Source organism: Vicugna pacos, chromosome 24, assembly GCF_048564905.1.
Source record: "Vicugna pacos chromosome 24, VicPac4, whole genome shotgun sequence".
In the NCBI taxonomy this organism is placed as follows: Eukaryota; Metazoa; Chordata; class Mammalia; order Artiodactyla; family Camelidae; genus Vicugna; species Vicugna pacos.
The window spans coordinates 12,258,510-12,283,211 of NC_133010.1; the positions used below are offsets into that span (position 1 = coordinate 12,258,510).

A 24,702-nucleotide genomic window follows, 5' to 3' on the forward strand; every position below is an offset into this window, starting at 1 on the left:
TTACTCTACCATTTTTGCTGACATCACTTCCATACACTGAATTTGAAAAGTACAGTTTAAGCTTTCTGCCAAAACTTTTGAGTGTTAGGCTGACACTTTAGTTTACTCTAAAGGGGCAAGCAAACTGGTAGGACACTAACTGAATAGGGCAAGGCAATTTGCTAACCGTCATCTGCTTTCCTAATTGTACATAATGTACTATTCAGCTACTCTGATTTCACTCTATGAGGTTATGAGTTTCCTAAGGGATTTTTAAGGTATAATTGAAATAGTTAATAAAAAGGATAAGTTGACATTAAAGGGAGGTTCCTAAATGAGGAAAGAGTGAACATTTATTATGATTGAGGTTAAAATAAATATGATCCTTCACATTGAGAAAGATGAACATATCACCCATGTTGAGAGATGCTTTTCCCCAGTAAAAGCACATTCAGACAACACATGGCACTGACAAGATTTGATTTTGATACATTTGCAACATCCATGAGTGTGGCAAAGATTTGCTGTTCAAGATTGCATATAATAATGTGAAGGCAGATCGAGATATGTGGAGCCCCAGAGCAAGCTAGTAATTTGATGCCCCTTAGGTAGATACTCTTTAAATGTTTCTTCACCATTTATTTGGAGCATATAAGGAGAAACTGATTTTTCATTTACAAGTGCTTACCTTTTCATTTTCATATTAAAATGTTAAAATCACACTTTAACTGATTTGTATGACTAGTTCTTATATTAGTCAGCATGTAAAAATGGATGATTCAAAATTATATTAGTCAATAGACTAATATTAATTGTTAATATACTAATATTGATGTAGTTATCCAAAAATATTTAGTTCACTTGCTACTGTACTGCTGGGTGGTGACATGGAAGAGATATATTTTGATAATTTCAGATTTGTAACAGAACCTCACTTAGGTTGTCAAAAGTATATTTTGAAATGATTTGCTTACATATGTATATGTGTGTACATATATGCACCCACATATATGCATATATATGTGCACGCACACATATATACATATATGTAAACGCCTAGGTTAGGAATTATTGGAGTTGTAAATAAAATATTTGTTTTCTATCTCAAGGAGTATCGTATCCAGATTGAAAGAGAAAAGATGTGTATTTGAAGTACCGTGAGAGTAATAATAAAGTAATATATTAATCAAAGAAGTGATGGGTAATTTAAGAGTGTGTATTCTTATACTCAGCAACAGACTGAGGACTTTAAGTCTGGAAAAAGGTAAAGGTTGAAGATAGCACGATAAGATGCAGTTTGGATAACTGATAACTCTGGAGTATTTTGTGTATTGTAAAATTCTGTATTGCTCCATTGTTTTTATAAGTCCTGTTTAAGTCACACTGATTGCACAATGTGTGGCAAGGAAAACATACATGGCTTTGTTACATGATATGTTTATGATACATAATTCTCTGTCTGGCTTTGACATTTCCCCTTAATGCCTTACTCAATGCCTCAATCAGTAACTTGTTCAGAGGTTTCAAACTAGACAGACAGGATAGAACACTGGCTGGAAATGTAGCAAGGGTAATACCCATTTTAGTTGCTGTAGGGATGGTAGGCTTTATCATCATCATATTAGACTGTAGATTATCAATCTGGGAAGTTTTCTTTCAATTATTATTTAGTATGTATACTACACATTTCCCAACAAATTTGTAATTGATAAAAGTTAATTTTACTTGGATATTTTTATAGTGAGATTATTATATTTTTCCTGTATAGAGTACTTCAAAATAGCTTGAAATGTTATCAAGTACAAAAATCTGATTTCCTATATTCTTTTTTTTTGGTTTTTCTTTTTAAATTTTTTATTGATTTATAATCATTTTACAATGTTGTGTCAAATTCCAGTGTAGAGCACAATTTTTCAGTCATACATGAACATATATATATTCATTGTCACATTTTTTTTCTCTGTGAGCTACCATAAGATCTTGTGTGTATTTCCCTGTGCTATACAGTATAATCTTTTTTTAACATTTTTATTGATTTATAATCACTTTACAGTGTTGTGTCAAATTCCAGTGTTCAGCACAACTTTTCAGTCATTCATGGACATATACACACTCATTGTCACATTTTTTTCTCTGAGTTATCATAACATTTTGTGTATATTTCCCTGTGCTGTACAGTGTAATCTTGTTTATCTATTCTGCAATTTTGAAATCCCTGTCTATCCCTTCCCACCCTCCACCCCCCTGGCAACCACAAGTCTGTATTCTCTGTCTATGAGTCTATTTTTGTCCTGTATTTACGCTTTGTTTTTGTTTGTTTGTTTGTTTGTTTTTGTTTTTTAGATTCCACATATGAGCGATCTCATATGGTATTTTTCTTTCTCTTTCTGGCTTACTTCACTTAGAATGACATTCTCCAGGAGCATCCATGTTGCTGCAAATGGCATTAAGCTGTTGGGTTTTATGGCTGAGTAGTATTCCATTGTATAAATATACCACATCTTCTTTATCCAGTCATCCATTGATGGACATTTAGGCTGTCTCCATGTCTTGGCTATTGTAAAGAGTGCTGCTATGAACATTGGGGTGCAGGTGTCATCCAGAAGTAAGGTTCCTTCTGGATATATGCCCAGGAGTGGGATTCCTGGGTCATATGGTATGTCTATTCCTAGTCTTTTGAGGAATCTCCATACTGTTTTCCACAGTGGCTGCACCAAACTGCATTCCCACCATCAGTGAAGGAGGGTCCCCTTTTCTCTGCAGCCCCTCCAGTATTTGTCATTTGTGGATTTTTGAATGACGGCCATTCTGACTGGTGTGAGGTGATACCTCATTGTAGTTTTGATTTGCATTTCTCTGATAATTAGTGATATTGAGCATTTTTTTCATGTGTCTATTGATCATTTGTATGTCTCCCTTGGAGAATTGCTTGTTTAGGTCTTCTGCCCATTTTTGGATGGGTTGTTTATTTTTTTCTTATTGAGTCATATGAACTGCTTATATATTCTGGAGATCAAGCCTTTGTCGGTTTAATTTGTAACAATTTTTTCCCATTCCGTAGATTGTCTTTTTGTTTTACTTATGGTTTCCCTGATTTCCTATATTCAACAAAAATATTTGATGATAGTGGTATGTAGAACAATGGCTTCCAAAAGACAGCATCCCGATCTCCAGAACCTGTCAGTACGTTGCTTTATGTGGCAAAATGGACCTTGAAGATGTGATTAGGTTTAGGATCTTGAGATAAGAAGGTTATCCTAGAATTTCTAGGTAGGCCCTGTGTAACCTCAAGAGTACTTTTAAGAGCGAGACAAAAGGCTAGAGTCGAAGAAGGAGATGTGAAGACAGAAGCAAAGGTTGGAATGATGCACTTTGAAGATGAAAGAAGAGGCCCTGAGCCAAGGAATATAGGTAGCCTATGAAGAGTGGAAAAGGCAAGGAAATGATTCTCCCATAGAACCTCCAGAAGGGGATCTCGGAAATTGAGAGTCGGGGTGACGTGGAAGAAACAGCATGTGCAAGGTTTAAAAAGCAAGAGGAAAAATACATTAAGAATTGAAAAAAAAGAATTGCTTGGCTAGAAAGTAGAATAAGACAGGGAGACTTCTGAGAGTCAAGATTAAAGAATTCATAAGGCCAAACCGTGAATGGTTTGACAGTTCATATTGAGAAATATGTGTTTTACTTAGGTGTGTTTTTGTGGTCTCTTGGCCTTTTCCTTCAGAGATATTTTTTTTCCCCTAAAATTAGTGTTTAGGAATTCCTTTAGTTAAAGTCTGTGGGTGATTAAATTTCTTAATTTCTTAGCTGAAAATATTTTCATTTAGACCTATTATTTTAACTTTTTAAACTTTTTAAAAAGATCTTTTCTTTCTGTGTACCATTATACCTCAGGTTGAGAAACGTGCTCTCAGTCCTGACGTCCTTTCCCTGTAGATGATCTGTTTCTTTTTCTCGAAGATCTTTACATTATTTTTCTTTATTTTTCTGTGGTGGTCTTCAGATTCACTGCAGTGTGTCTAGGTAGAGATTTTAAAATAATCAGCCTTTTTGATGTGTACTTATTGAGTTTCTGAATTAATGACTTTTTTAATCAGTTGTGGAAAATTCTGTTATCTTCTTAAATTAGAGGGAAGGAAATTATGTAAAAGTGACTAGGAAGATTTAGAAAATAAAAAAGAGAAAGAAAAACAAATTTAGAAAGGAGGATCTCAGTGGTTTCAATGGAAACTTAGATCACATTGAAGTGAGAACTGGTGAAGCGAAATCTGGATGTGCAGGCATTGCCTCGCGTGCAGTCACTTTTCATTCGTTCCTTTCCCTCTGATTCCTCGCACTTAAAGATCAGCTTCATTTTCCTTACTTTGCCAGCATCCAAGATTTAGTCTCTTTTTCTTCCTACTCCCTCCAGTCCCCAGAAGCTGTAGGTTCCTGGTATAGGCAGTTGCGCCCAGATAAGCCTAAGCTTTAGTTTTCTATTATAGCTTACTCCTCTGGTTTCATTTTTACCATTTCTTTTAAATTTTAATTTTTGGGTCCTTGAGGATTTCCTGTGCTTTTGTGTGAGCTCAGTAATACATTTTAAATGCTTGTGTTCGCTTGCTCTCTCTCCCCATTTATCTATATGTGGTACTTGAATAAGTAGTGTCAGTTACTTTGATAATCTCATCTTTTTTTAATTCTTATTTTTTATTGTAATGTAGTTGATTTACCATGTTAGTTTCAGGTGTACGGCAAAGCAATTCAGTTATACATATACCAACATATATATTTTCAGTTTATTTTCCACTACGGCTCATTATACGAAACTGAATATAGTTCCCTGTGCTATACAGTAGGTCTTTGTTGTTTATCTACCCAATGTTCACAGCAGCACTATTTACAATAGCCAAGACATGGAAACAACCTAAATGTACATTGACAGATGACTAGATAAAGAAGATGTGGTATGTATGTACGTGTGGCACACACACACACACACACACACTCAGAATATCACTCAGATTTTCGTTTTAGAAAGATACTTTAGACTACCCTGAGAAGAATGAATTGTAGCAGTTAGAAATGAAACAAGTAGAACAAGTAGTAAACTGAGTAAGTAATCCAAACAAGAGATACAGACAAGCCTCAGCAGATTCGAGAACCACTTAATATGGATATTTCAGAAGTGTAAGAAGTCAAAGACGACTATTTTAAAGCTTCACAGAACTTTGTACATCAATTATTACACATCTGTTGGAGTAACAGTTTGATGGTTATAGATTTATAAGCTTTAGTTCGTATTGTTCTATTGATAGATATTTATTATCAGCACAAGTTCAAACGAGGCACCTCTGATGGTGGGACTCTGGGGAAATGGATTTGGACAGATTTTTGTGTATCCTATTTCCTGCAAAAAGACAACCATCTTTCTGTTCACCTCTGCTCACCTACGACAGAATCTGTTTATTCACTTCAGGTCCAGGTGGCATACCCTATTACAGAGTGGCTACTTTTATGTTGTGTCCTTTTGTTGTTTCATTAATGCTTTTCTAGCAAACACTTTAACTCCAACTTATAAATTAGTTGGTAGCTACTGGCTCAGATAAGCTAGCATGTGATTTTATTCTGATAGAGTGGTGGATTAAAACTGTCCGTTTTCCATCAGATGATGCTTTGGGGCGGGGGGTTGACAGCCTTGTAAGAAGGTAAATGTAACAATTTCTTATAATACAAAATTGTTTAGTGAGTAAGCTGGAGATTTACATACAAGTTTCTCTGGCCCTGTGTTTGATTTTAAGAACCTGTGAAATGTTCCCAACTCTTGGAAAGACATATATTGTAGATTTTCATTCAGTTGGCCTTTTATCTACCACATAGGACTACCGAAAGATTTTAAACATTGAAAAAGTATAACATTGCTTGTCATAACCAATAAACTAAAATAAACATAATATGCTTTTAAAAGTATAGACATTTATCAATCTTAAATGTATATTAGTGCTTATTATAAATTAATATCCACTTATTATAAATGTCTTAAAAAAATAAAACCAGAAGAAAAAAATCATCTCTGGCTCTACTATCGAGAGACATCTGTTAATAAAAATTGCATATTGAGTATATGGTATGTTTCTTCAAAATCATTTCTTAATGTACTTTTCTTTTTCCAGCTTCCTCAACTCTAGTGCACACTAATATTAAATGATCAGATAATTATTCATTTTGAAAGCATCAGCTAGCAGCTCTGTGTTAAATTTTATATTTTAATGCCCTGGCATATATTGCACCTTGAGGAAATGGAACAGTACTCGATTATGCAAACATTGAGACCTAGCTGAAAGTGTACCAGGCCTGCCGAGAGCTTCTCATACCGTGTGAAATAATAAGGGTGAGAAGCTAGGCTAACCTTTCCAAATGGCAAAAGCAGCAGTCCGGAAAGCTAAAAGCTTTTCTACTTACTTCCCATTCACTTAAACTTCCCATTGGAGTGTGGGGCGCTCTGATCGTGAGCCTCCTTCTGTGGGATCCTGATAACATAAACTGAGGTGTTAAATACATTCTATGACTTATAGACAGATCTGTCTCCCAATTGAAATATACATTTGCCTTTAAGCAATGTAGGCAAAAAAAATTTTTTAAGGAACAAATTTGGCATAAAGAGCATGGATAATATCTTAGGGAGAGAGTAGAAATATTTCTTCCAGTAATGTTTGAAATAGCTTGGCAGTTTGGAAGGTGATTAAATAATGGTACATTGTCTTAATTAATTAATTAATTGTTAAAGTGAAATTCTTTAGAAAAATCACCTTTCAAAATAACTGCCTTATACGTTTGATTATTTCCATGCAAGGACAAGAGGACATAAGTTAACAATTAGATAACACTTCAATTTGCATTTTAAGGCATATATCTAATCTCCAAACTTTAACTCAAAATCCTTTATGTTTTGGTAGCGAAATTTATTTAGTATCCTATATATACATATGGGACGTATATATATAAGTAAATATATACATATATATAAAAAACGAATCACTTCAAAATGTCTTAAGCAAACTATTAATTCTATTTTGATGAATGCTCTTCATTTTCCCACATATCTTCTCCAGTTAAAGATTATCTTCGCTGTAAGTGCTAGGTAACAATTACTTAACAATAAGCTGATTCATTAGGAATCTCCATAAATATTCAGAAAAATCAATGATACAATATGTATTCAACACACATGTTGCTTGTGAATTTATTAATTTTCAAATTTTGTGCATCTTATTAAAAGATCGTAATACAAGCTTTATGAAAACTCCTGGTTATAGCACTAAAATATTAATTATTGCTCAAGAAGACAGATCCGTATTGTAAACTATAGAAAAACTGTCCTCAAAATTTCAACTAGAGAATGAAAAGTAGTTTCCTTGGCTTTTCCTTTGTCTACACCTAAACAGTGATTTTTTTTTTTCAAAATCTGTGGTGCTTTCTGATGTTTTTGAAAGCCAGGCAGCAACGTCCACTTGGCAGCCAAGCCAGCTAACCTTCTCCACCTATTCTTATTTTGCTCCAGTAAATAAACCCATGATTCAGTTCTTTTAGGCTCTGAGTAGAATCAGTTTCTAGATGCAATATTGAATCATCCGTCAGGGGTGCCTCTCTTGGATGCGATTTATCAGGCTGGGAGCAGTAAGTCACTTACTGCTGGCAACCCCCCTCCCACGTCGTCCCCCTTACATGAGACGCCTGGCCAAGCCGAGCTGCTGACCCTGCGGGAAGCCTGGGGTCCTGTAGGGCCCCTTGCACTGATCGCCTTCTGCATGGCTCTGAAGCCCTACACTTAGCTCCCCAAATGCCAAGGAAGAGCAGAGAAAAGAGAGAGGACTCGGTGTTCTGGTCCTTGGAGATAACCTCAAGTGGATGGAAGGGGCTGGCGGAGGGTGTCGCTGAGTCTGTGTGCAGACCGGCGGGAATCCCTGGAAGAGAGCCCGTGGCTCTGGGACTCCTCCAACTCCTCGGGAAGGCGGCATCCTCCCTGCTTCCATGCGAGGATGGATTAGGGTGGGGCAAGCTGCTTTCAGGTCTTCGGATCTTTGAAGGGGACGTGCACAACCCCAGCATATCAGCGCCTCTGTCCCCGAGGGGCGGGCCAGGAGACAGATGCCTTTCCAGGGCTGGGCGGTTGAGCCGCTACCCTGGCGGCTGCTAGGTCGGTGCTCCGGTCTCCAAGCCGGGTGGCCTGGTCCTGCGAGCGCCCCAGCGTGGTCTAGTCCTGCTCCTCCAAGCCCTCACATTCGGGGCACGGGGCGACGAACGCCAGAGGGAAAAGGACCTTGGTCTTCCTCCCCCCCCCCCCCCCGCCCCGACCGTTGCCAAGGCAACCGCGCAGTTGGAGATGGACGCCAGGGGGCGGCTGGAGCGCGGCTCCCCCTCGAGGAGCGTGCGTGGCTGGAGGACCAGCCGGGAGGGAGTGAGTACGCGGTCGGGCGAGGCGCGGCGGAGGTTTGCTGGACGGAGGGCGCCTGTCACCTCCACCCTCTCCAGCGTTGCCGCAGAGACCGCCAGGGCACCGTCACCTGTACCGGCTGCTGCAGCTGTTGCTGCCTGAGCGAAAGAAACAGAAACCAGAGCCCTCTTTTGCCCCAGCGGTCTCTACCGGGAGCTCTAACCCAGCAGCTGCCACTGCTTGCCTCCCTCAAGCAGGAAACGAGGACAGACATCCGCGATTTGCCCCGGGTTCCTCCACCACGCCTTTCTTTATTCAACTTGCCCCCCAGAATTTTATACCTCAGCGTCTTTCACAGTAACTGATCTGGAGGATGAAAAATCGGCTCTTTATGCTGTGTCTGCCACGCACCTCTTCTTAACGGCTTATTTAGTTCCACAGTTCACTGTCCTGGGCCAAACCTAATTATCAACAGGGATTTTAAGCTGTTTTTTGTTTCTGTTTTTGTTTTTTTAATTGCACTAGCTACATGAAATTTAGTTTCCGTTTATAGGGTATGGATAATATTTATAGGGATGTCCTCTTACTGAAATTAACTACTTTTGGGCAAATGAAGGAATAATTAAGTTCCAGAATATCTGGGGACATACTAGAGAAAGAATGGGCTGTTTAGAAGCCCCTTGCCTTTTTCTTTCTTTCTTTTTTTCCGGTTCTTTATGCCATTCCAGTGCTAAAATCTTTCTTTTCTGGGCTCTAGTCCATCCATGTTTGAGCTCAATTTTTGGCTTTGCAAAGGAGGTTATTTTAGCATGGGTCTGCCTTTGAACTAGCGAATGGGTGGTAAATTAAATACTCTAGAAGACTTAAACTCTGCTCAGGTTCAAATTTTAGTGCATGGATGCATCTCTACTGGCTACCAGCATGAATGCACTTAGCAATAAGGACTCTCCCTGATTAGAGCACACTGAGGCATCTGTGATCTTGAATTGCCAGCCACACACACAGCCTGGCAGGCTCTGTGAACTGCTGTTGGCCACAACCTCTTGCCTCTCAAATTTCTGTCCTGTTTAATGTGTATATGGTACAGCTTTCATTCTCTGAAAGCACCCTGGTGGCTTTTGCTACTGATAATCATGAGTTTCCTTACATAGTTCTGCAGTTTTGAATAGACCAGCCTTTTCAATGGACTTTAATGGTACCTCTTTAGAAAATCCCCACAAGTCAGGGTAACTGTTTCTTTCCTAAAGCTGATAGGTGAGACACTTTAATGATTTTGTTTTATCACACTTCCTGTGTCACAGGGTTTTCAAAGCCACTAAAAGATTTTTATATATTCCAAGCGCTAGCTGAAGCTACGGATTTGAAACACTTTTGTCTTCGGTGTCCAAGTCTGCTTGGTTGCAACCTCTCCCAAAGGTCACCAGGGTTTCCTAAACCGTAAATCTGATTCCCCCTTTTCATTGTCATCCTACTTATGTTCTCCTAAGGATTGGACCCGCTTGATCTAACCTCTCATTTTCCTTGAAACTCTCTCCCCATCTTCTCCTGATCTGTCTCTGACGTCCTTGAAGGCTCTTTCTCAGTCTTTAACTTTTTCCTTTTCTTTTTTCTTCTATTACTTGTTGGTCTTGTGCTTTATTCATCCTGCGTATCTTCCTGGGCCTTCATGTTTACATCCGTGGCTTCACCTGTCCTATTATTATCTTGTCTTCTAAGTCTGTGCAGGCTTTTCTCTGCATGCTGGGGCCCTGTTTCTGGCTACTTCATGGACATTTCTACGTGTCTCACCTGTAGGCATCTCAAATTCAACCTATATCTTACTGAAGTGAAGTATGTTCTTCTCCAAAACTTGCTTTTCCTACTGTATTTCATATCTCAGATAGTGACCTTACTATCTCCCTGCTTACCCAGGATAAGAACCAGGAGAGCCACTGACTGATTCTTACATTCATCTAATCAGATTTCTAATTGGTACCTAGCATGTGCCAGGCAAACATTGTCACGAAGCTTAATTCTAGTGGGAAAGACGTGGCTACACTTACAGCTGAGTGATCAAATTACAGCTTTTGAGAAAATCTACTACAGAGGGAGGTGGGGGTGCTATATGACAAAGAATACATTGGGAGGAGCACTTAAGATGGGATGATCAAAGCAAAGTTCTGTGTATTAAGCTGAGATGAGGGAGGAAAAGAAGCCAAACATTCAAGTTGCTGGAGAAAGAAAAGGCCAGGTAGAGAGCAGAGCCTCGCAATGGTCTGGAAGTGGAGAAGCTCTTGTTGTGTTCAAGGAATTGGCGTGAAAGCCAATCTGCCTGGTGGGAAGGGAGAAGCGGGATGCAGTGAGAGTGGACAGGGAGGCAGGGGACAGATTTTATAGGACTTTATGGGTCCTGATGTAGAGTGTGCATTTTATCTCAAGTGCAGGGAGCAGCCGCTGAATGTTTTCAAGAAGAGTGACATGAACTGTTTTATGATTTTCAAAGATCATTCTGGCCATTGGGTGGAGAATGAATTGGAGAGGGTGACAGTTTGGAGGTGGAGAGGAAATTAAAGACTGGAGAAGTGTTTCAGATTAGTGACAGCAGGGGTGTGGAAGCGGAGAGGGAGAAAAGGGAACAAATAGTAGCTATTTTCAGTGGTAATTCCGCACTGAGCAGAATGGCTACAGTGAAAAATACATGCTCGTAAATGTTAGATGGTGGTGTTGGTGACCTGAGATCTCACTCTGATAAGCATTTTAACGTGCCCATTGGGGAAAGTTCTGCAGCCTTTATTTTTAACCTATTAGTAAGTAATAATCTGAAGAGGCAGGGCATTATGGCTAATCTTGAAGGTGGGAGGAAGTGGGAGATGTTTTGACAGACTGACCCTAGGGCTGCCCCTCAGATATCCCTTCTTAGGAAAATTGTCTATGAGAAATGAGTTTTCTTCTCCATTCTCATTTTTAAGCCTATGTTTTGCCCTTTTTTTTCTTGTTTGAGAGAACTGCAAGAAAAATGAATATGGAGTTCAAATCATGGCGAGGATGATAGAATGTCTTTAAGTTGGAAAAATTGAATCTTGCTGCTACTTGATTTTTTTTTTTTGGCCTTGCTGATTCCATAATAAAGGCTCCTCAGTAATTCCAAACTTTAATTTTCCTAAATTCTCATCTGCCAATATTGATCGCCTTTGTTTTTTCAAGTAATCACTATTCTTCATGAATTTCCTACATTCCATAATTTTCCACATCAGCTATCAAGGCTTCTCAGTATTGAATAAATAAATGGATGGATTAATCCTTTATAAAGTATCATTTTCATCATTTTCCTTTCTTTTCTATTATTACAGCCCTCTGTCTAAACTAGGCCCCTATTACCTTTCTGCAGGAATATGTATATATTATCTTTTCAAAATATCTCCTCTCAACTTTTAAAATTCATGGCAGATAATTTTTCTCAAAGTATGCAGTTACTCATTTCACTCTTTCAGTAAAAAAATTCAAAGATGGTTCACTGAGAAGAAAGTTACAAATTGGCAAAGGATTCATATTCAGACTGTAGGTAGAACTATAAATTAAAAAGACAGACCACCCAATAAAAAAAAACTGAGCAAGTGACTAGGAGAGATACTCAACAAAAGTGCTCTCCAATTGACTAATAAATGAAAGAAAGGATCCTCAGTTCCATTCGTCATCAGGGAAATGAAAATTAAAAGCACTAGGAAGTCATCAGAGAAACGAAAATCATACCTACCAGAATGGCTCCAGTGAAAAAGAATGACATTTCCAAGTGACAGGAAATTAATACAGCTGCTTGGCATGATCTCCAGAAGTTGACCATACAAATACCCTATGGAGGAATTCTACTCCTTGGGTTTAGACAAAAAGAGATGAGTGATGGGTGCACCAAAACCAAAACAAAACAGTACAAAACCATGAAGGGAACTGTTACAGCAGTATTGTTTTTAATAGCTGAAAACTGGAAAAAACACAAATGCTTGGGGACCATGATTAAATAAACTATGGCATGTTCTGTAGTGGGATACGATGTGGCAGTAATACGTAAAAAGTACTGCTACACATTACAAAGTGTATGAATCCCACAAACGTAATGTTGTAACAAGATAGGCAACATTAATCTATATTGAGAAGTTGAGGTAGTTGTCATCTTTGGGGAGGTGTTTTTAGCATATTCATAGGATATAAAAACTTCATCATCACCTAATTTTAGAACATTTTTGTCCCTTCTAAAAAAAAGACACTTCTACCCATTAGCAGTCCATCCTCATTCTCGCCTCCTCCCAAGTCCTAAGCAGCCAATAATTTGTGCCTATGTAAATTCGCCTCTTCGGTGTATTTTGTATGAAAGGAATCATATAGCGTGTGTGCTTTTGTGTCTGGCTTCTTTTACTTAGCTTGGTGTCTTCCAGGTTCATCCATGGCATGGCATGAATCAGTATTTCATCTCTTGTTATTTCTTCATATGGTTATTTTTTGTATAAGCACACTTTGCTTATATATATATAAATATTCATCAGTTCAGGAACATCGAAATTGTTTCCACTTTTTGGGCTATTAGGAACATGCTGCTGTATTGCGGATTTTATGTGAATGTATGTTTTCATTTCTCTTGACTATATACTTAGGTGTGAGCTTGCTGAGTCATCTGGTAGGTCTGTGTTTAACTTTCCAAGTTACTGTCAAGCTTTCCAAAGCAATGGCATCATTTTGCATTCGCATTAGCAACGCATGACAGTTCTAATTTCCCCAAATCGTCAGCTGATACTTAACTGTTTTTGATTATAACCATCCTAGGGGATGTGAGGTAGTGTCTTACTGAAGTTTTGATTTACATTTCCCTGATTCCTAAAGATATTAAGCATCCTTTCTTGTGCTTTTATGCCATTTCAAAATCTTCTCTAAGAAATGTCTGTCCAAATTTGTTACTAATTTCTTAACTGGGTTATTTGTCTTTCTGTTATTGGGTTGTGTTTTCATGTATTGCAGATGAAATTCTCTTATTAGATGTATGATTTTCAACTATTTTCTCCCATTTTTGTGGGTTGTCATTTTCCTTTTTTGATTATGTCATTTGCAGCATGGATTTTTAAATTTTAATGGAGCTCAGTGTATCAGTTTTTCTCATAGCTTTTGCTTTTGGTATCATAACTAAAAAGACCTTGCCTTACCAAAGGTTAAAAGCATTTCCTCCCATTTTCTTGTAAGAATTTAAAGTTTTAGCTCTTATGTTTAGATCTATGATCCTTTTTGATTTAATTTTCATGGTGTGATACAGGCATTCTACCTCATTCTTGTGCATTGAGTGTCCAATTGTCTCAGCATCATTTGTTGAAAAGACTGTTTTTCACTTGTAGCATTATCTTGACACTCCTGTTGGAAATGGATTGAAAATAAGTAAAAGGATTTATCTCTGGAATCTCAGTGCTATCCCGTTGATCTGTTCTCATGCCAGTGCCATGCTATGTTTATTACTTTAGATTTATAATAAATTTTGAAATCAAGAAATGTGAGACCTCTGAATTTCTTGTTTTAAAATTTTATTTTGGTTATTCACAGTACTTTGCATTTACGTATAAATTTTAACTTGTCAACTTCTGCAAAAAAAAAAAAACTAGGTAGCTTTTTAACAGAGTTGCATTGAATCTGCAAATAATTTTTTGGAGTATTGCCATCTTAAAAATATTAAACCTTCTGATCCATGAACATAGGATGTCTTTGCATTTATTTAGATCCTTTTAAATTTCTTACAGCAATAATTTGTAGCTACCAATGTACAAGTTTTGCACATCCTTTGTTAACTATAACTTTGTTAAAATTAAATTTATACCTAGTATTCTAGTCTTTTGGATGCCATTATAAATAAAATTACTTTTCCTCCTTTGCTTTTGGGTTGTTCATTGCTAATGAACAGAAATACAATTGATTTTTGTATATTGATTTTGAATCTTAACTTTGCAAAATTCAGTTGTTAGTTCTCACAGGGTTTTTTTTGGTGGCTTCCTTAGGAATTTTTTACATACAAGATTTTGTCCTCTGCAAATAGAGATAGCTTTACTTCTGTTTTTCCAATCTACGTGCTGTTTCTGCCTTTTTCTTGCCTGATTGCTGCCACTAGGACCTCCAGTACAGTGTTAAATAGAAATGGCGAGAGCAGAAATTCTTGTCTTGCCCCTGTTTTAGAGGGAAAGCATTCGGTCGTTCTCCATTAAATAAGACATTAGTTGTGGGGTTTTTATAGAAGTCCTTTATCAGACTGAGGATTCCTTTCTACCCCATTTTCTAAGTTTTGGTCAGAAAAGTATGTTACTTTAGTCAAATATTTTTCTGCATCTGTGGAGGTGATCACATGCTTTCTGCCTTCTATTCTATTAATATGGTCTTGCACATTAATTCATTTCCTTATGTTAACCCAACCTGGGATTACCCTACTTGGCTGTGGTGCACAATAACTTATATATATTATTGAATTTTATTTGTTAGTATTTTGTTGAAGATTTTTACATTTATATTCAAAAAACACATTGGTCTGTAGTTTTTTTTTTTTTTTCCCCTTGTGATGCATTTGGTTTTGCTATAAGGGTAATCCTTTCCAGAGCTGGAGGGTGGACATCTGAAATGGTGCTTCCCTGGCGCTATCCTCTAAGGGGCAGGACATTTCCAGGCTGCGGGCTGCTGTGTTTCTTGCAACTTCCCTGAACTGTCACTACAGATCGGTCTTGCAGCACAGGCAATGAAGGATTATCCATGGGGCCGGGTAGAGAAGAAGAGATGCCTCAAGATATTAAAGGAGAGGTCAAAAAGATCTGAAACCTACTGAGGAACCACATGCATCACAGATAATGTATGAGGGAGCCCTTCAGATTTAACCAAGGTGGAACGCCTGGCTGTTGACCTCACATAAAAATTCACACACATACACATAGTTATTTTAATATGCTGCTTTAAACACTGCTACTTCTGAGGCCTGTTGTAAATCAGAAAAATAAAATAAAAATCAAACTAACAAAAATCATCATGTGATTTGTTTTCATTTTTGCAGTGAGCTCAATCTTCTGGGGCTGCTATTCAGAAAGGCTTTTGCCATTTGACTCACTGACTACATAATGATTTTGCTCAGATTAATCACCTTCTTATGTTGAATGCCAGCATTGAAGGCTGTGGCACGTTGCTCTAAGTTATGCCCCCAGGTCTGAATAAGGACACTGTGTGAGTGTGTATGTGTGTGCGCGCTTGCAAGTAGGAAAAGTTTTCATTTCAAAAAGGAAACTGCATCTACCATGTTGTCAGTATTGGACTGAGGGACCCATGTGTTAAAGGTTAAAAATCCGAGCTCTTGAGATTATCTGGGTGTGAACTTTGGATCCTCCACTCAGCAGTAGTGTATTCACTCATGTTGCAGCCATCTAAGATTGAATTTCTTTCTTATCTTGTTCCAAAAGTGTTATTTATTCTTCTCAATCATGTCTGGGAACTTCCGGCTCTTGGCTTATGACATCCCCTGCTTCAAATCTCACCCATGTCAAATTCCATTTGTGCCATGAAGCTACTTCAGCAGGAAGTGATATCTTTGATCTCTGACTCCCATAGTACTTGACTTCCATTTTTATCATGATCATCAACATGGCAAAAGTCACTATTTATTGACTGTTCACTCTATGCCAAACATTGGGTTATATATATATCATTTACATACATTATTTCGTTCCACTATTACAGTTCTATGAAGTAGGGCCTATTACCCCTATTTTATAGTTGAAAAAACAAATTTAGAGAGGTTTAAGTGATTGCCCAAAACGCAGAACTTCTGAGTGGATGGCCCAAAGATCACACCTAGATAATCTTCAGGTCACATTTTTGACCTTTGCCCCATCCTGTCCCTTAGTCTTATACTGATAGCACAGTAGTTGAATTTTATTTCCTAGATTGTATGATATCCAAGGTAGAAATTTCATATTATTTCTTTCATTTCTCTAATAAAAGAGTCCAGTGCCCCAGCAACACAATTGATGTTTATTGGATAAATGAATCACTATGTAGAAGAAATTATTGCAATAAAAAAATTACAAGTATATTTTAGAATAATTTAAGAAAGTTATACTTATGGCTACAAGAAAGTCATTATAAAATGTAAAAGATGAAATTAGTGGGTAAGCATGATTAACTATGCCAAATACTGTTTTTCATGTTTCTTAACGTTTTATATGTAAACAATGTATAAAATAATGCGATCCATCAGGAATCTTTGACGTTTCCTATCTAGATGGTTTGGTTCAGTTTATCAGAATATTGTCTGAAAAACTTGATGTGGTAACTTTATGTATTAAATACTTACTTGTGTATTTATCTTGTACCTTTCTGAACTGTTTTGTTTCCAGGATGGCATAGGGGTGGACGAGAAGCTGTCTTTGCGGCGGGTAGCTGTGGTCGAAGATTTCTTTGACATTATCTATTCGATGCACGTGGAAACAGGGCCGAATGGAGAACAGATTCGGAAACACGCCGGACAAAAGAGAACTTACAAAGCGGTAAGTTAAAAAAAAGAAAAAAGGAAAGAAAAGGCGTGCATTTTGAATTTTGATATTATATGCTTGTTTAAAAATGGGTTAAATAATTATGAATATTCTATCTTCAACATAAATTAGACCATATCATGGTCACACCCAGCATTTTATTATTATTACTGATTCTGTTTTGGTCATATCACTGAGTTTATTGCATATAGTTTAAATCTCTTTCTAGCTTTATCATTTTCTTTTCTTTAAATATGCGTAAAATGTGGTAGTCCCAGTCAAATGCCCACAAATGGGAAGATTGTTATATATTCAGTACATAATCTATATTCAAATCATCATCTATGAATTATATACTGGAACATATAAACTTTGTACTACCACTATTTTAACAGTCCTTCCCCTTCAAGTCATATTAAAAATTTCTATTTAATACTTATAGTCACATGGATAAGAAAATTTTATATACTTTTCTTATATCACCTTATATGAAATACATTAGTCCTGAAATATATCCATTTCTTAATTTTCCAGTATAGAGTATTTTAAAATATGTGTTATTTTTTATAGACCTAATGCCCTTGAACATTTAAAAGGAAAATATATAATGTTTTTATTATAAATTATGAATAAAAAGATTTCATTAACTGTTAGATATTGAAATATATATTGTCAAAATGGAGTTATATATTACTTCTAAAGTTTCTAATTATACTTACTGTTTGATCTAGACACCTTAATCTAGTTTTTTATTTAAACGTTTTATGAAATCATCTTACTGTAGATAATTCATCCTTTCTAGGAAAATTGAACAGTAAATTATTCTTTTCCAGTATGAGCAAAGTGTACATCAGAAATACTTTATCAGCAATCAGAATAATATCCTTTTTTTAGAATTCTTATTGAACTTTGCTTTTGGCTACCTTTTATTAACTGTTTTCAGCTATATTTATACACAATATCAGTCTGGATCCATTTTTTTTTCAGATACAGAAAAATGTGTGAAATGCTCAAAGTTTCAAATACAGGTACATATGTTTGAAAATTAGCTACTGAGCATAAGAAATAGCTTCTTTTCCATAACTATATTTTGCTATATTTCCAGGGTCATATTGAATCTTTGTAGTCGCATAATAACCCCTAATACATGTTGTATTTATCTCTCCTTCTCTATGGTTTTGTTTCTTGGCTGTTTCCAAATTGCATGGTTTGTGGGCAGGCACTATTGTAAGTTTCCTTACATAATTCTGCCACATAAACTTTCCTTTGACTTACATATCCCAGGAGACATTCTTATCATGACTAATGACAATGACCTAGCTTCTTGCGATATTTTTAATGTAGACTAATATTACTGAACGTAGTCATCTTGCCTGTCTCCTAAGCCAGGGCTGTATCTCTGGGTACTAATAGGAAAAAAAAACTGTATATTGATTTACTAATATCACTAACTGTGTACTCTTATGAGAACTCATTTTCATGAAATAGCTACTGAACTTGGTAGGGCTTTGTAAGGTAGGAATATATAAGTTCAGTTGTGTTAAATGCAAACAAACCAACAAAAACCAAGTGGCTTCATTGTCAGGAGTGGGGTGGCAGCCAAATCTCTTTAGGTGCCAAAAGCAATTTAAAATGATGTAATCTTTGAAATGTGCTTATTAGAGACCTTTAATTGAAATGGGGGTATGACATAGACCCAAATCTCTCACCCTGTGTTCCTAAATGAAATGCAGAGAATCTGACCCATTGCCACAATGCATGCTGAACACTTTGAATAAATTGGTTAAACACATTTCCAACATACATCATTTTTGCATTAACATTTTGAAGACATTTTCTGCATTTTGGAGTTGGGGACACCCACTTTGAACATACAAGTTCTGAAACATCATCCTTCCCTCTTGACAATGTCCTATTTGAAGATCCGTCTCGTTCCCAAGTTTAGTTTTTGTTTCGCATCTAAAGTATTCTTACCTTTCCCTAATATCATGAAGGTTTCTCCTGGCCTCACTGTTTGCCTTCTGGTATCTCTCCATTGAATCCTAGTTAGAAAACATTTTCCATTTTCTTGAGTAATAATACATCATAGAAAAAGACAAAAAAAAAAAAAAGAACCGCATTATCTGCAAAACTGTGCACATGACTCTACAAGGAATTTAAGTCTAATGTTAAAAATTAACATAAATGTTCAAGTAATGGGGCATAAAACTAAATGCAGTTTGAAATGAAACGGTTTAGTGCTATCAGGGCCCTAGCCTTTTGGGTCAGAATTCAGTTCTAATACTAATGCTGGAACTGGCTGGAACTGGAGAATTAGCTAGATGCCTATTGCAATTATAACAGTTCCCATTGAGATTGAGCTTTTTTCTACCTCTAACACATTAGCTCATAGAGCATGCATGATTATGTTTATTGACTTTCTTTTTCTCCCTTATCCTCCATGGCCAAGAAACCATACTTATCAACTAATCATTAAAATGTGTCATATTGTCTTAATAATATTATCAATAGATTTAGTGGTCATTTTATTTACTTTTGCCTTTTTTTGCCAATCTTTCTATGTTTTCACTCTGCAGGAAATGGTGGTCCTTTAATACTGGATTAACTTTTGAATGCTATTTGTTTTTAACCTATCTGCAGTATATCATTCCTTGAAATATCTAGTCATTATACAAGTTAAATTTTGTTGCACTCTGATCTGACTAGAGATAAAATTGGAGGGTGTGTATTCTATTACCCATGAACTCTTTAAAAATCCACATAAAATGACACATTTTAGGAATGAAGGCATAATTAATTTTTTTAGTCATGGTTGAATTCTAGTGTCGCTTAGGTCTTTTGTTTTTTTCTTCACTTGTCCCTATGTATCTGTAACCTTTACTGTTGCACTGAATGTGTTTCCGTCAGTATTTTTGCCTATAGTCAACTCTTAATTATCTACATTAACAGTGGAGAAGTGTGGGTCATTCAAAATCACTTATGTTTGGTCTTAAATATATCTTTCTAGTGAAAATGGAATGCTAGTGTGCTTAGCAATTTGGAAAGTTACTTCAAAATTGATACTGTAACACTGTAACAAGAAAAAAAACTAATTCGAGAAGTTGTCTTCCAGTCCTTAACTCGTCTCAGCTATTGCCTGAACTTCACCTGCGGGGAACATACAACTCTTCTCTAATTGTCTTCTATCTCTTGTATTTTGTCACAAGCTAAGCATAGCTTCCCTTCCAGGAAGGTTGCTTCAGTTAGGGTCCGATTCAAGGATGAAGTTTCAACGCTCTTTCTTGCTACATGTAAAATAAAAGTAACCAGTGGAAATGTGGGAACTACCAGGGAAAGTCAGTGTTTTCAGTGGAGAGAACTATCTATCTATGTGTGTGCATGCACACACGCACGCACACGTGTGCACAGCTCGTAGCCTGATACAGTAAGCTTACATGTATGACTCACATACATAGCTGTCAACAGTTACACTCATTTAATTCCAAGTGGAGAGCATGTGCTATAAGCGAAAAGAAAACAGGCTAGAGGCCAGACAAACTCAGTTTCAAATTTCCAAGCTAGTACTTCCTATCTGTGTCACTTTGGGCAAATTATTTACTTTTCCCCCCTCCTGTTTAGAAGGAGATAATGATATCCATGGTGCGGTAAAATGAGTAAGCTGATAGGTGTAAAGGGCTTGCCGTGTGGTAAACTTTTGGATAATGTTCTTTCTCCCTTATCCAATCACTGCTTATGTTCCACGTAGAAGGACAAGCAAAACAATCAACACAGCTCTATCGCTGCCCTAATTATAATTATGGATGTAATTTCCTCTGCCTGCCCCAGTGCCTCTGTGTTGACAGGGAGGAATGGTGGTCACTTAGGCATCCTTTCATGTGCGTCCTGTAAATGTCACTGTCTCTGGAAGTCCACGGTGTAACTTATCCAAGGTTTGACTGGGCTGAAGGAGAGAGAAGACACAGTACGTATATATAGAAGGTCTTCTGCTCAATGAAGTTTATGAAAATTTCAGTTATTTTGTTTGCTTTCTTCCAAAGTCATCTATTACTTTTAAGTTACTTTTCTGAAAAATTTTAAAACTGCACTCTTTAAAGGATTTGCTTTCACTATGAATAGAATATTCCTTGCCAGGGACACACTGTAGAGAAATAACATATCAGGCAGAATTTCTACATCCCAATGTTGAATATTAAAAAGGAAAAGTCTTTTCTATCAGGTCTACGACACTTAACCTTAATACTTCAGTTAGCCCTCATTTTTATCGTGTTCTTCTTATCAATATCTCTTGGTTCAGTGTCTCTCCTGCTAAATGAGATATTTTAACTCGCAGTATTTCAGCTACTTTGTTATGTAAAAATTCCCAGAATTCTTGTCAACTTATAAGGAGGCTAATGAGCAAAATTTGCGACCATTGTGGTATGAAAAAAACAACGCTAAAGTAAAGTTCAAGAGTTCCGAACAATTCATTTACCCTCTTTTGGGCTTCGGCCACGGTTTTCTAACTTATAAAATAAAGGGGCTAAGTTTCTGTTTTCTTCCAGCTCTGGAGGGATTACAGCAATTTTGATGGTGTGTATGGGGCCATTTCTGTGCAAGGGGGCACAATGAAGATAGTAACCCAAATGAGCAAGTTGGCTGGCACGAGGAAAGCTCAAGCATAGGGACATGCCTCCTGCCCTTGAAAAAGCAGCTTATGAGCATAGATAGCACAGAAACAGGTTTTGGCTTCATCACTGTCTAGAGAGTTGTTCTATAAATGATGATGATGATGACGACGATGATGGTAACAAAAAAGATCTGTGGTCATCCGACTTCATATGTCCAGGATTTTAAAGTGGCAGTCAAAGAAGAAAGGCCATAAAAATGACCCTCAGGTCTCAGCAGATTGTTACTGCTCTCCATTTTTGTTTAAAAATTTTGCAGGAGTCTGAACCATGTTATGCAAGGCTGGCTACTTAAGTTGCAGTGTCATTTTAAGCTGCAGTGTGGTAGACATGACCACACCTCCCGTTTCGCTCTGAGCATAAATGCTCATGTGAACATCAGTGTCATCATGAAACTTCTTGGTCCTGACACTGTTGAAATGCGGTGTTATCCTTCTAGTTCTGTGATTAGTATCAGGAAGGCCCTGCTCTCCCAGTATATTCCCCTTCCCTACCATGATGCCTTGAGTCTTACAATTAGCATTTAATTTATTTGGATTAAATCATTGACCTCCATATCTTTGTATGGACTTCAAATATCCTTGGTCAGGGGAATCTAGAGAATAAATTAGGCTACTAGCAGTTAGTCAACATTTTGTGTGATATTTTGTAAATTTGCTTGTCTCTCAAACCTGGCTGGTTTCAACTCAAGAATAGGGAGGTCATTGATGAACCCACTGACATCCCCAGCAGCATGTGTAGGCGCTTCCTGACTTGGGTGTGAATCTTAGTGGGGCGTCACGCGTAACAGCCTTCAGCGCGTACCTTATAGAGACTGAGAACTCATGGCATCAAGATGAGGATGAAGGGCCCCCACAAGCTTTTCAGAAATATCTTCCAAATGAAGACGGTACTGTTTCTTTTAGTGAAATATTTCTAAAAGAAGAGAGTATTGTTTTGAAGTAGATAAAAAGTATTAGATTTAAAATTATGAACATTAAATAGATTTCTTGGTAAAAGTGTACCATGTAGTCATGATTCACTGATAGAATGTAAGCCGCTCTGTTTTTGTGTCCTTGCTCACTTCCTTTTACAATTGTGAATTGTTCCTTTTCCTGCCACAGATCTAAGGGCACGGATAGGGTGTTTCTGAAGCAAAGGGTTGAAGCAAATATTCTGTGGGGCATGGAATTAATTGTATGTCTGTAAACCATCTTCCTTGACCTAATGTTAACCCAAAATAGGCAAAATAATACAGCAGTTAAATAAAAAGAGGTCCTTGTCCTTTTTATGCAGAGGGTAGAACAGAGTGGCTTAAACAAACAGCTGTTCTGGATATCACATAGAACTAGATAAACCTTAAATTTATTCCAGATTCAAACTTTTTTTTGTAGACGGTCTTTAACAGAGAAGCCAGTGATACTGTCACACAGAAAGTCAGTGATGTAAAAGTATATTTATAACTAGTTCGTCTTGGAGAGTTTATGAGCACAAGCAGTTACTCCATTACGGATATTTTAATGTACTTTTGTGAGGTTCCTTTTGTTTGTTTTACTTTTTTCATGGCTAGAGTACATGTGAAAACAATTGTGTCTGTTCCTTATGCCCCTGTATAGTCACAGCTAGCAAAAGGACCGTCTCAGAGTAGAGCACCCTCCGTAAGTACTTGTTGAAGGAGTAAATTCGCCTTGTCTCTGCGAAGTCCTTGCCTTTTTGCTACCAACTGACTAGCATAAAGATGGTCCTATAAATAGAAACAATGGAATAAGATCAGAGCTGAAGCCTGAGGCTGAAAGACCCTGCACCGCACAACTCATGTTTACCTGGACCAGTGCCCAGGATTTCTGCAATTTTGCAGGCTCTGAATAAGGTCAAAAAAGTATTTAACACGAATGCTTCCCTTTTGCTTTTCAGGGAAGACTTTGATGCTCCATTAAATAATGCTGTCATCTTTGAGGCAGGATATAAACACGTCACTTACATTTCCACACTGTTTATATTTTATCAGATGCACACCCACGTCCACATACCTGCCCCACCTTCCCCGCCACATATATAGGGTTTACAAAGGTGATTTCTAACTATGGAAAACAGCTGTTAAATTTAAACATGGGACACATAATATTAAACCCACTTTTATGTAGGAACAGGCTCATTGTTTTTGATAGCTAAAAGCAATATTCAAAACCAATGTGTAAAACCGTCTCAGAAAGAAAAAAAATCAGTGGCGTGACAATTAGAGTTATTAAACAGCGATCCTAAAACAGAAGACTAGCGCACTACCACTCATAAAACTTGATTTATTTCTCATACAGGTGTAGTTGGAATTATCCCAAGTGGTCAGAGCAATTGTGTAAGCCCTTTATACCCAGAAGCTGCTTTTTTTGGTAGTAGAGGCCATCAAAACACATCAGAACTCACCCAAACCAGATTACCATCACAAACCCTGTCATTAATAATTTTTGTATTATTGTGAGTGGTTGTATTCCTTGAAAGGGAATCAACCTTTCGGAGAAATATTAACTCTTTAGGTCCAGCCTGATAAATCGCTACTTCAGTGCACCCTTGTGGTGAACATGTGCCAATGCAGCTTTTAAAAGTACTCCGGACAATTAATGATTCATTGTTAGACCCAGAGGTTTAGGTATTCCTCGGTACTGTGATGATGTAATAAGTAAAATTTCCTGAACTTCTTACAGCATATACACATGTGCACCTGTATAAATACCTATAGATGTATTTAATTGTGATGAAATACAATACGAAGGTGAAATAGGACATGGGCTGCTGGTGTGAGGTGGTATCAGCTCTGATGTCAGCGCAAGACTGGGTTCAAAGCCTGATTAGGGAAGTTCCATATGTGGGATTTGGGCATGTATTATTTGCAGGCCTGTTTTGAGGCTCAGAAATAATATATGTAAAGGTTTTAACCTCATAATTGCTTCAAATATGGTATTATTATAGCGAGACAGAGACATGGGTTTTTTTAAAATATGGAGTTGTTTGTGGGGTGACCGATACTGTAAACAGCATATTTTTTCTATTAACTAGATACTGAGAGATCTGTTTCTTTGTTTGTATCATCTGTGCTCTCCCTTGGCCCATGGATAACAACCTCCCTATGTCTTCATTCATGACTTTCCCAGAATCCAATGTA

The 24,702-nt window shown here is 37.2% G+C and overlaps 1 protein-coding gene across 10 annotated transcripts in view; it reads left to right on the forward strand.

Annotated features, from left to right (window-relative positions):
• NOL4 (nucleolar protein 4) overlaps positions 1-24,702 on the forward strand; it is a 244,241-nt gene that overhangs the window by 34,208 nt on the left and 185,331 nt on the right. For 7 of the 10 annotated variants that reach the window (XM_072949037.1, XM_072949038.1, XM_031690326.2 and 4 more), the window contains exon 2: positions 16,768-16,917. In XM_072949037.1, the coding sequence (XP_072805138.1) occupies positions 16,768-16,917 (150 nt within the window). Of the gene's footprint in view, positions 1-16,767; positions 16,918-17,867; positions 17,931-24,702 lie in introns of those variants that run through there. The other 3 variants (XM_072949046.1, XM_031690328.2, XM_072949045.1) reach the window with 3 other exon arrangements.